General features: G+C 36.8%; 1 protein-coding gene across 2 annotated transcripts in view; it reads left to right on the top strand.

The window, feature by feature from the left end:
- PCCA (propionyl-CoA carboxylase subunit alpha) overlaps positions 1–12,958 on the top strand; it is a 262,979-nt gene that overhangs the window by 120,256 nt on the left and 129,765 nt on the right. For both annotated transcript variants that reach the window (XM_039730386.1, XM_039730385.1), the window contains exon 16: positions 5,610–5,720. In XM_039730386.1, coding sequence (XP_039586320.1) covers positions 5,610–5,720 — 111 coding nt within the window. The remainder of the gene's footprint in view (positions 1–5,609; positions 5,721–12,958) is intronic.

Here is a 12,958-nt window from a genome sequence, read left to right as displayed (position 1 = left end):
GATCTCACCCCTTGCAGATTCCCCAGTGTATTGATGTGGAAACCAAAACTGGAGAAGGAAAGGAAACAAGCTTAGTTCAAAATGACTAGAAGGGACCATTTCAGAATGCTTAGTAGCATCGGCTTGGAGCTCAGATGCTGCTCCTGGTCTCGCCTTTTCTTAAGCCAGTCACGAGGGAGGGAGTGGGAATGGGAGCTTGTCAGCGAAATGTTGTGGGATGTCTTTTAGGAAGGGTTACAGATTACCAGTGTCCTGTGGAAAAGACAGAAGGGCAATTGAAGTGCAGGCTGATCAGGTAAAAGAGGAAGGCAATGTTATTGGTGCAGAAGGGGAAATTAAAAAAGGTAGCTTTTTTTGGCCAGATAAGTTTTTTGTTTGTATAGTTTTTTTTCTCTCCCTTTTATTAAGGAGAAAGAACTGGGGCAGTGAAAAACAAGAAATGAATGTTATTATTTCTCTAGATATGAAGTTGTCCTAGTGTTGTGTTCCCCATATTTAGAGTAAAAGGATATCTGAGGATGATGGTGGAATGGCCATTTGTTTTCTTTCCCTTTTCTTGACAAAGCCTGCGTAGCTTCTATTTCAAATTATTCTACTGATTCACACATTCATTTGTATTTGCTAACACTGTAAATAATGGTCCTCTTTCTCTTACTAAGAAGTTCAGAACGACATGCAGTCACAAAAGTTTGAGTTTGAACTTATGATTTTACACTATGATTTTAACATATATTATCTCCTTTTACCTCCCTTCTTCTCCCCCTTTATCCTGGTGTGTGAGTTCAGCAAGCTCCAGACTTTTATATCTGAAAGAATTATTGTTTTTAATTGGCATACATTTTCAGGTCTGAGGGTCAGTGGTGTACTGATCCCATGTGAGAATTTTATGTGGCTGTTTGTGTATTAAAATTAAAAGCTAAAGCCCCCTCTTTTCCTTGCTTTTGGGATGGGTCTTTTTTCATGGATAGCCAGCTTTGAAGTGAGTTGTAGCAAAACACAAGCTTTGAAAGACAGTTAAACAGTTGAATGTTGAGGGTTTTAGGGAATATTATAAAAACTTTTGGAATTATGAACATAGAGCCTTGCTGGGTGGTAATCATGGACTTGGAAAGTTCATGTGTTGAAAGTGGTGCTTTCATAGTCTGTGCAAATCCAATAATGTTCTTGTTTTAAGTGAGCAGTAGCGTAATCAGTGTTTCATAATGCTTAGTGCAGAGCTTAGTTAATATTTTTTAATATTTTCTTTAGAGAAATAACTGAGATACCTCCTAAGCTTCATCACATTTATTCTTATTCAGCATTTAAATTGTTGGGTGGTAGTTTAGCTTTGCTGGCTTGTTAAAAAGAGAAACCTCTAGTCCTGTGCTCCACATGTTGGTTTTGCAGTCAGTAAGTGTGCAGATAAGTTCTTTCTGTTCCACTTGGCACCATTTGAAATTATCAGCAAGTTAAGTCTATTCAACTGCTTATCTACAGAGGGGCATGTAGGACTCCAATTAAGTTTACATGGATAAATGCAGATTTGTGTTTGCAGCCATCAAGATGACAGAAGCTTAATACTGTAAAAAGGCTAATCAACACTGAATATGTTTAGTGTCAGTAAATATTTATAGTGAAAACATTGCCTATGATTTTGTGCCTTGGCATTCCAAGTTCTGATTTTTAGTGAGTAAAAATGTGGTGTGATAGCCTCTTTATAAATCTGTTATAAAATTGTTTTATATAAAATGAATTTTATTGTTGTCTTTGGGTTCTCTTGCAAGGACAGGTTTGGAGTAAGGCTGCAGTATGTAGCTAAGTTAATGAAAAGTCTGGTGTACTTAGCAGAGTTTTTAAGGCAGAGAATGAAGGAGGGAAGGAAGCAAGATGAAGACAGGCAGTATGGGGAGTAATTTCTTCTGATTATAATTTAATTTTTTTTTTTAATGAGGGCTTAAATGGGGATTGCTAATAAGCTCTGGTGAGCAGTGTGATTGTTTAGTGTGTTCCTGTATTCATTAGGCAATAATGACAATTTAACTGGCAAATTAGTGGAACCTCAGCAATTTGTGTTCTATATAAAGCGTATGAATATGTGGTTTTAAAAAATTTCATTAGCTTTCCATAATTTAAATGCTAGTCTGCTTTCTTTTACAAATGTATTCTGTAAAATAGTGTGTAAAAATTGAAACCCAAGAAGCTACTGATGCAATATTGTATGAAAACTACAGCCAAGCAAAAAGAAAAAATAGGGGTACAAAACCAGTGATTATTATATTTTGACTTAGAGGAAAGAAGAACATAACTGTAACTGGAGTTCTGTGTCGGCCTTAACAATGTAAAAATCATGAAGCTGAAGTGAAATTTTGTTTTCTGGAGGAGAAATGAATTGATATAGTTTAGGATTTTGTTTGTTTGTTGAAAATGTCATGGCTTGTCAGGCTAACAAATGTGATTTTGTTCCTGGCAGACTACAGATATGGTCAAGAAAAAGAAAAATTCTCTGAAAACCACTGCAATATAAATACAATATACTTCAGTTTAGTGTCTAAGTTTGCATGAAATAAGCACTGCCTGTTAGCCTCTGTTTGATCCTGTGAGAGTGTGAGGCTAATGTCTGGCCAGTGTTTTGGAAGCAGCAGGTAGTCAGGAGCAAGCTGCTCTAGGGGTCCATATTTCTGTAGCCTAGTAGTTACTCACACACAGATGGAGACCTTATGAACTTTGACAGAGGTCACACTAAATTGCAAATCTAAAACTTGTAGACTTCTGAAGGATTACACTGGTAATTTTTTTTAAAGCCATATGATTTGGTACATCACTAAAAGTACCAACTCAGTCTTGAAAAGCAGATCAACCATGCAGTCATTGCTCACATAATGATCATGGGGACTGATAAAGATAGCCTTTCATGATACTTTAAAGGGAAACTTGCTAATTAAACTTTTAATTCATGTATGTAAAACACATTTTGTATTGCTTCTCAAACACCTCGGCTTGTCTGTGCTTTTGAACTTACTAAACGAATTTTGGAGCTTAAAACATTGCAGAAGCCTCATATTTTTCAGATGCACATGAGTTAAAAATAATCTTGAATACTCACAGTATTTTTTTGATTTTAGGTCTTTTGGGGCAGTCAGTTGAGACACCAAGCTCTGTCATCTGTCATCAGCCATCACCTCAGCAGGGATCTTATAGCAGTTTAGAAAAGAAAAATGTGAAATGATCTGGTTACACATTGTAGCATTGTTAAATCCTGGGTTCAAAGTTGGGTAGCGTTGAAGGACTCCTCCTCTTGATTTTGTAATAGATGAAGTCTCTGGGATATTTCAACTTACTATGCAGATTGAAATTTTGGGGGAAATTTGTAGCAGCCAAAGACAGATACTATTTGTTTGCAAGTTATGGTCATTTAGTGTAAGATTTTGAATTCTTTTGTTTAGTGGAGTTGCAGTGTGACTGTCATTCAGTGTTTATTAAATCAGGGTCTGTGAACATTTATTTAGGTCACAGGCCGCAAGGATCTTCTTTTAATCAAATGGACAAATTTCTATCATGTCATCATTGAACTGCTGGTGTCATGTGCTATTTAATGGCTCATGAACGGGTCTTTAAAGCTGTGACTTCATGATTCAATGAGGCCGAGTCTGACTCGGTGCATTTAAAGTGGTTTCAGTGACGGCCACACAGAGAGCTTGAAAATTCACACCAGCAGCAGACTAGTAGGGGAAGAAAGCTTTGAAAGTGTTTGAACTGGTCTGCATATAAAATAGCAAGGATGTTGTTCATGCTTCTAAACTGGAAAAACACAAAAGGAAAAGGAGTGTAAAAGAATCTCCTGTAGCCTCAGCAATTTGCATGCTCTGTTATGCTAGTGTCTTTGCTTTGGTGAGATCTCAACAAGGGAAAAAAAATCCAAATAACCTAATTTACAGCTGAAATACCCCACTTTGGAATTAAGTATTTTTCAATATTATTTTAAACTAAAGGTATTAGGAAAAAACCTGCAAACAATTGAGTCATGTTGTCTCTAATTGTGATCATATCATCACAATCACAATTTGTGAGTAAACATGTGAAGTACAGAATTTTGTGCTTTGCAAGAGATGTGGATACACAGACAAACTTTTGCCATGAACTGTTTTGTGATGTGCTCCGCATTTTATACTTAACTGTGTGCAGCTAGAGCCAAAGTTAATGTGATATGGCAAATGCAATGTGATTTGGAGTTACCTGCTCCTCTGACAATGACAAAAAAATGTGATTACTTTGTATTTCCAGAGGGGTGAGAATGTGCACAGCTGAGGTTGGATAACCTCCTTTCTGTAGGAGCTCCTCATTTATCCATACCTGGAATAAATTAACAACTGTAATGCTCCCAAACTGCAGGTCTATTCCAGCTTTTCTTAAGAAATATTAATGTTTATGAGCCAGTGTTATTGTGTAGTCATATTAAGATAGAACTTTCTGTTCATCAGAATTTGTTTGCTCTCTTTCTAAAATTGACAAGAGATGGAGATAACAGTGGTGGTTTTCTGACAAACTTTCCAGAGATCATCTGTGTGCTACTCTCAAAAGAGAGAGTACCTTCTTTTTGAAAATTGTTTGCAGTAAGGAGAACATAACTTAAATTATCTAGACAGTTTTTTCTCAAGGATTTTTTTGCACCACCTTTCCTCTCCCATCTTCTATAAGGACTTTCTTGTATTTAATGTATTTATTGTATTTAATTGCATTTCAATGAAATGACTTGTAGTGACCATCATATTCAGTGCTAAACTGCTAGTACTTCTGGCAAGGCGCAGTTTAGCATTAAGTCACTAGCTTAGTTACATAGAAGTTATTAAATTAAAAATAGAATAATTTAGGAGATAGAGAAAAAGCAATGCAGAAAATATGAAGTTGCATAATATTCAAAGAAATTAAAAGATAAAGGTATCTCTAAAGCTTCTGTGATAAATAATTTTAAAATTAAAGAAATAATTTTTGTGGGCTGTATGCCTAACAGAGTCATGGAGGGGTGCTAAAGGGGAACCAGGGTATTCAATAAAAGAATTGACCAGGCAAGGTTGGTTAAAAGTACGTGCGGAGGAAGCAATAAATTTCTTTTTTTGTAAGTTACCCAGGAGTCCCTTATGCATTAGAAATGATAAAAAAATGTTGTAAAATGTTAAGTGCTTAAAGTTCTTACTGTATTTCGTTACTGTGATTGTGCTGTATCATGGTTCATATTTTCCATTCAGGATTCAGTGGAATTGAGCTAATATTTACTGTCATGACTAGCTTGTTATTTCAAGGAGATGGCTCTGGTCTTGCCTACATCTTTTAGAACTTAACCAAAATCTCTTGGTTGTGCTTCGTGTCCTTAACTCAACCAGGTGTTTGAATTAGGTTTGATAATGTGACAATTTAGATTGTTTACTTTATAATTAAACAGTGTGTTTAAAAGGGTTTTGAGGCAGGAGTGAAGCAAAACTGGTAGATCTGCATTCATTACATCAGTACTATGGTATCTAAGTTGTGAACAAGTATTTATTCCAGAAATATAGGAGTTCCTATAAGTCCTTTCCTACTGTAATTTGTGATTAATATTGCCTGATTTTGTATTGATTTGGTTGTTTTGTTTTCAGGTGTGGCTCACAATATTTCTTTACTGCGAGAAGTGATCGTTCATCCACGCTTTGTTCAAGGAGACATCAGCACTAAATTCCTTCCTGAAGTCTATCCTGATGGTTTTAAAGGTTTGTTCAATTTGGAAATGTTTCTTTTCTTAAGCAGTGTTGTTTTGATTATTGCTCCTTTATATTTTTAGACTTACATGCTCCCCAGTTTTTACTTTTTCTTCAAATATATCTGTGCATACACACAATTAGAGTTTTTAAATAATGCATAAAGTTGAAACAGTTAACTTTTTTTTAATTTTCAAGAAGGCAAAATACATACTTGTAGTGTTGAAATAGTAAATGAAGTACACTCAATGTCAGGAAAAGCCATTTATAGGTAACATGAAATATGTAAAATAAACATCAGTTTAATTCTGCTATGCTAACATGCTTCATTACACACAGTACTTCTACCATTAACTATAGCTGGATAAGTTTTCACTCAGCACTGTTGCTTCTTCATTAAGTTGGTGTATCACCTTTATAATTGCCTTTTGGCACCCTTTGTTTTCTCTGTAGCCTTCTCTGGAGGATCTGGCGTTTTATCAGAGTATTTCAGTACCCTGGTCTTAATACACTTTGCACACAGTAATGGGCATAATTTTGAAATTGTTACCTCATACACTAGATTAACATAAATACAAATGCAATTATTTCTTTACAGCATCTCAAACTGCTATAATTTTAAAAATGTTTACCAATGGTTGCTAGAAACATGTAAGAAAACAAATAGGTTAGTTTCTTTTCCCAAGGATCAGGTTTTAAAAGGTTGTCTTCTCTCTTAGCCAATCTGATGTAGATGCTTTCTTGACCCGTGTAGTCAGAGACTCAGTTCTTATTCTCTCACCTCAGCTGGCATTCACTGGGCAGAACATCTTTCTTATTAAAAAAAAGACAGTATTTATAGTTCATCATTCATGGGTCCTTTGTGAATCCTGTGGAGATTCCTTTCCCCCCATTCATCATTAATCCAATGTGGCAGAATCCTCATCTCACTTTGGAGGCAGCACTGCCAGATTGGCAGTCACTGGATATGACTGGCACCTTGCCAAATTCTAGTCTCATTAAGGAGCAGAACAGATTTTTCTTACCTCAGGACTCAGTGTGTGAGTGTGTGGATGACTATTCTTTGCACCAGAACTACTTGATATCGTGATGTAATTGACAACTCTGTGTGTGATACAGTCCTACATGTGGGATTGATGCATCCTGCTTGTTCCTGGCTCCTGACTGAGACCACAGGAACAGGTGTTAGCCACCTTGAGCGGCAGTGCGCTTGCCATGCTTTGAGCTGAAAGGTTCCTTTGTTGTTTTTGCTAGGGGGTACTTAGCTAATCTTTGGGTAACTCAGCTGGCTTTCATCCAGCAGAGATTCCAGGGTACTCTGCTCATCTGCTCTTGAAGGCTTGGTGCTGCTGTAGCTGGTCTCTCTCCCTTCCCTGACATTTGAATACAGAATCTCATGTCTTACCTCTCCGGTGTTTCTGGGACTGTTCAGTCATTTTCCTGAGTAGATCCAGATCTCTAAACCACCATGAAACCTGCATTTTTTTTACTGTTGCTGCTTTTTTTGGGGCAGTTTTCTTGTAAGTTTCAGGGTTGACTTAGCTCATGAAGGAATCTAGCGAACTTCAGCAGATGTACAAAGTGAGTGGCAGACTGGGAATGGAGGAAAAAGGCAAGGAAGCAAGATGTTAGAGTCCCAATACCATATTGTGAGAAGGCTGCCTCCCCTGGCACATAACTGGGAAGAATAACAACTTAAATCAAACAGCAGTATTGTATTAAAAGATTTTTAAAGATATGCATTTGCTCTGGACACCAGAAGACATAAGAACAGATATTGTGACGCTTCATAATGGAAACTAATGATTGGCACATATGAAATTCCTAGACTTTTTTCTTGCTGTATGAAAAGTCTTGCTCATCTCCTTCCATGTATCAAACACAAGCACGTATTAGCCTTCTTAATTATGGATAAAGAAACATATTATGTCATTGAACTTCAGCTCAAGAATAGTTACTTGTGAATAGTGATTAAAAGCTCACCAAAGAAACTGAGAGTGCTTTTAATGATGTAGTTTGCACTGGATCACATCCTTCATGCTTAAAAAAAAATTGATGACTTGAATTTGAGGACAGATTTTTAAGTGCCCATTAAAAAATATTTCTACAAATCCAATGACTCAAATGGGAACTGTTGAAGGCAGCAAGAGTGGTGGGTAGATGACAGGTAGAAGCTCAACAAGAGAAGCAAAGACAAAAACTAATTTATATGTAATTTCTTTAATCACTTAAACTAACTTTTTAATATAAATATCCAGAGTAAACCTTGGTAGGAGGATTTGAAAATTAAGTAGCTTCATATATCTTACTATTGCTTATAAAAGATTAATAGCTGTAAAAGAAAGAGCTGTGACAGTCTGAAAAATTAGAGAAATGTATAGCCAACACAGATCTGGAAATATGTAAACATATGTGCTGCTGTTAACAGTAGGAATCCATGCCAGAAGTGTTTTAAACTTGGAAAACTTCAACAGAGATGTATGTTGTATTAATGCTCAAGCACAATCCATTGTGTTTCTTTTGTAACCTGCACAATTGCCACTACAGTTGTAGTGATTTACACTGAAGATAAGAACTGAATCTCACTGTGTTCTCTCTGGTGACTGCATGAAGTACTGGCCCATTTTGTATGTGCATTTTTCTTCAAGTATAAATATTGAGTCTTGAGAGTAAAATAAGAGATTCTTTGTTTTCCAGTTTCATTTTTATGAATTCCATTATAATCCATTAGAAGATCTTTATGTTAAGAAAAAATGGATTATTAGATGTATCTTGGCTGCTTTTCCATTAACTGATGTGATGCTCTCTTCAAATTACATGTAGAATGGGCATGTTTAGTAATTTTCATAATTAGAGTTTAACTCTTCCCATTTTTAGGTAAACATTCACTACCAGAAGTAGTTTGTTTATTGCAAGTTATTTTAAAATACTAGCTGTGCTGAAAGACCCTTGTGCAGAGTATGATTAGGGTGGCAAAGCAGCTGCTGTCATGTCCTTTTTTGTCCATGTGAGGGATGGCTGCCTGGAATGCTGGCTGGCAGTAGGTGAACTGGAGTGGGTTCTTGCTCTGAGCACCCATGCATGTTTTGGAGGTGTGTGGATCTGAGGGTGGGTGCAGGAGCACTGATTAGGTCAGGTGGCACCTGTCTTAGAGTGGCCTCCAAGCACTTTGCTTACAGAATAAAAATGTCTGCCAAGCATGCAGGAGTCAGATGCACTGTTCTTCTGCAGCTTCCAAACAATCTGGGAAGCCTCTGTACTTTCTGGTCTGCCTGATGAGAAGAAAATTTACTGTGTGTTATCCCTATTTTATAGGAATTTTTACATTTGTTACATTTACATTACAATTTGTTTATTTACACAGACAGTGTATCTCTGTTTTCACAAAGATCCAAGAAGAGTCTTGGACAAAAGATAAATTAAAGGATCTTTAGGTTAGTACCCTGTTCATGGGATTAGTCATTGTGGTTCAGTCTGTTTCACAGTTTATATTTTCCTAGTTTTTTATTTAAATATTGAGATTTTCTTCTTGATGTTCCTCTCTTTCTGGTTATTAAAGGATGTCTGAAATCAGTCACTCTCTTTGGAAGACACATCCTGTGCCAATGAAAGATGGCATTTTCCAAGAGATTATCACAGAAGTCATCCTAAAATACATGAGAAAAAAAACCAAAACAAGACACATCCTGTGCCAATGAAAGATGGCATTTTCCAAGAGATTATCACAGAAGTCATCCCAAAATACATGAGAAAAAAACCCAAACAAAACCAGGAATAATTTACTTTCCCTCTTCTAGCATGTTTACTTTATCTGAATGGAGAGAAAGAACAGAAATTCTTTATATTTCTAATACAGAAATGAATGAAGAGGAAACATTTCTCTTCTGAAGTGGCATATTGGCTCCAGAGACTGTGTATGTGATGAAGGCTTTTAGATACATTGTGATTATCGTAATTATGAGGGTTGGACTAAATGATTACTCTGCTTAACACTTATTAAACCATCTTTAGAGTACTGTGTCCAGTTTTAACCCCCTGATGTATGTCAGAAAGATGGCAATAAATATGAGTAAGTCTAGTTAAGAGCCACAAGAGTGGTGTTGGTGTTGGAACAGATGACCTGTAGGGAGAAGCTGGGAAAACCAACTGGAAGCAAGAAAGCTTAGGGTGGAGCTAAGGACAACCTTCTAGGACCTTGGGGTGGGTTCCCAAGCATATGAAGCCAGGCTCTTCAGTGAGTTGCACAGCTGCACAGCAAGAGTCAGGGGTGATGGACTGGGGATTTCAAAGGTGTTGCTGTACAAACCTCTGAGCAATCTATTCTGAATTTGATGTTGAGATTGCTTCGTGGGGAGGGGACATGCTGAATAAACTGAGGGCTTTTCAAGGTCCCTTCAGCCTCAGTCATTCCATGATTCTGAGTGAAAGTGCTTTTTAGGTGAATTGGGACTGCAGATATGACTTTTAAATTTAAGTCTGGGGGCTTCTGCTATTAGTAGGAGGGGGAACACAGCTTTCCCTGTCTGACACTATTAGAATATAGGAGATGCTTGCTGGTAATTCCATTCATTTTCTCTGCATTGGCATCTAATAGTTACAACATTCAACTTTATTTTCTGCCTCAGCCTACTTGGTATATGTGCTGTCTGTAATGGTTAATTTCAAAATTCCACCAGGAAAAACTTGAGGTAGAAGCTAGGAATGTTGCAAACATTGCTTACATTGGTGTTGATCTGAATTATGCATTGCACTTTTAATCTTTCCCATTATGCTTTTAGTTTTTATTCTTCCCAATCAGAAAACAGTCACTCTTCAAATATTAAGTAACTTACTGGCGCACATAATCAGGGCTTGTTTGTTTTGTTTTGTTTTTTTCCCTGTAATTGATAGTAGAAAACACGTTTCTAGGACAAAATGCAAATGAGACTGTTATGGGAAAAATGACCTTTATGTAATTTAATTTGAAGTTGGTTATGTAAAGTAATTGCATGAACCTTTTTGACTCAGCTTGGGGGATACTGGGATAATATTGATTTAAGCAATCATAACATCAGGGAAATGAGGGAGAAATGCTTTTTTTCTTCTCTTCCTTCCGACCAGGGTTCTGCCATTTGGTAGTAATAGATGTGTGCAGTCTAGTTTTAAATAACATGAATAACATTGCTTCCCCTTTAATTGTGACTTACTTTTATAATAATTCTTCCTGTTTTGCATTTGCTTTATCTAATTCACCTGATAATTCAGTGATAATGCAGAAGTTTATCTCAGGTTAAGCAGAGAGATTTGGGAGCTGCTAGTTCCATGTTTTATTGTGGAGGTGAAATTTCTGTGTAAGCCAGGAGTCTACAGTGATGAGAGCAGGGAAGAGCAATGGTGTAACTTTCTGTGTTGGAAGTCGGGGGACCTTTGCTACTTTCTCATTTCACTCTCTTTTAAGGAAGCACTTGAACAACTGCTCCAGAGATAGCTTTGTTACTCTCCAAATCAATCTGTATGGTGAACATGAAGGATCGTGTTGCTATATGTCTATTGATGGTGAATATTAACTTACTCCTCAGGACACCCAACTGAAATCCTGAGGAGTAGCTTCTGAAGAGGAATAATACTTAATGGGAAGCCAAGGTATTACTATCTGGAACATTTGTGTATTTCCAAATACAGTAATGTAATTGTAAGTTGGACTTCAAAACTGTTTAGAATTCAGCTGAGCTAGCAGCAGCACAAAAGCAGACAGCAAGGGGAATAGGAGTGGAGTTCAGAGAACTAAGGCACGATTGACAGCAGTCTGTCCTGCTAATAAAAGTAAATTGCTATCCTTAGGAAGCAGCCTTTAATCAGACTTCTGAGGTATGTCTCCAAAGTTATGCTAAGGACATTCTGTGGTAGGGTTGTATGTTTATTGCCAGACACCAAAACCTAATTTTGCTATGTTCCTGTTAACAGGAACGTATTATCTATGTTTCTATTATCTCCCAGAAATCCTACATTGGATACTACAGTAATAACTGGTTTTCTGCTTGCCACATGTGTGACACAACTGCTGTAAATAGTGACAAAGGGATAAATATTTTTTTCATTTTGGCAGTAATGAAGTGAATGTGACTCTTGATCCGTTGTTAACCTGTTTCAACTTATTGACCTTCGTTCGCTGTTTGGAGTTTGATTTCTATTGAAGATACAGGAAGAAAATATTGAGCACAGTAAGCTCAAAAGCAGTTACTTTATCTAGGAAGAGGGTCATGCAATAAAATCTTTGAAATGGGACCTTTCTAGTTTTACCTTGTTCCTTTATTTAAGTTGGTTCTAACAGTGTGTGTTAGAGCAGGTGGGAATGTGCAGTTTTGGTTACAGGTCTTGTCATGAGTGTTGGGCAGGGGGACTGAAAGGCAAAGGCTTTAGGGCAGATTCCTGATGTGCCTTTAGCCTGGGGCATGTAAACAAATCATCAGTTTTAGATTCAGTGTTTTGAAAAAGTGATCTCAGAGTTTCTTCACTGTGTGTAAGCAATGGGAAAATTGGCAGAAATTTCAGATCCAGATAATTGATGTTATTGCAATGTATAATTACATAAGGCTTATATATATACACATATATGTGTGTGTGTATATGTACAAATAGTACAAAAGTTCAGTGCTTTTTGAATTTTGCTTTGCAATCAGTTTTTCTAGTAACTGGCAAAGGAAATATCGAGTTTATTTCTGAAGCCAGCTTCTAAACCTTTCAGCATTTGTATTTCTGCATGTGTTTGTTGAAGTGAAGATAGTTTCCATTTCAAGGCAGATAAAAAAATAAACACTGAGCAAAGGAACTTGCAGTAATATTCAGCCAGAATATGCTAATGCAGACTAAATTAAAGAGATTGATGCAGATTTTCTGAGTTTTGTTATTTTTAAATTTGCATTTTTTGGCCTGTGACAACTTCTTTGTACTGTTAGCTGGACTTTAATGAATGTATTCCCATCACTGTGGCATGATTGCATTTCTGAGGTGGACTCCAACCTAGCCTCTTTACCTAACCCTGTTTCATATGCCCAGTGGAATGATGGGTTCTGTGCAGAAGACATCCTGTTTTGAAATTGTGGGTTTGTTGCTGTAGAGTCTGCTCCAGTCCTTTACAGCAGTCTCCATTCTGGATTTTCTTCACAATCTCATTAGTCTTACTTTATTCTGCTGATAGAAATTGTCACTGGCTAGTAACCAGTACTGGGGAATGTGAATTTACATTACATAGCACTGAGGGCATGGGATGG

The sequence above is a fragment of the Passer montanus genome, unplaced genomic scaffold (genome assembly GCF_014805655.1).
Source record: "Passer montanus isolate IOZ18808 unplaced genomic scaffold, ASM1480565v1 scaffold72, whole genome shotgun sequence".
NCBI lineage: Eukaryota > Metazoa > Chordata > Aves > Passeriformes > Passeridae > Passer > Passer montanus.
Note: the sequence above shows the minus strand (reverse complement) of the source record. Positions and strands in the feature narration are given on the sequence as shown.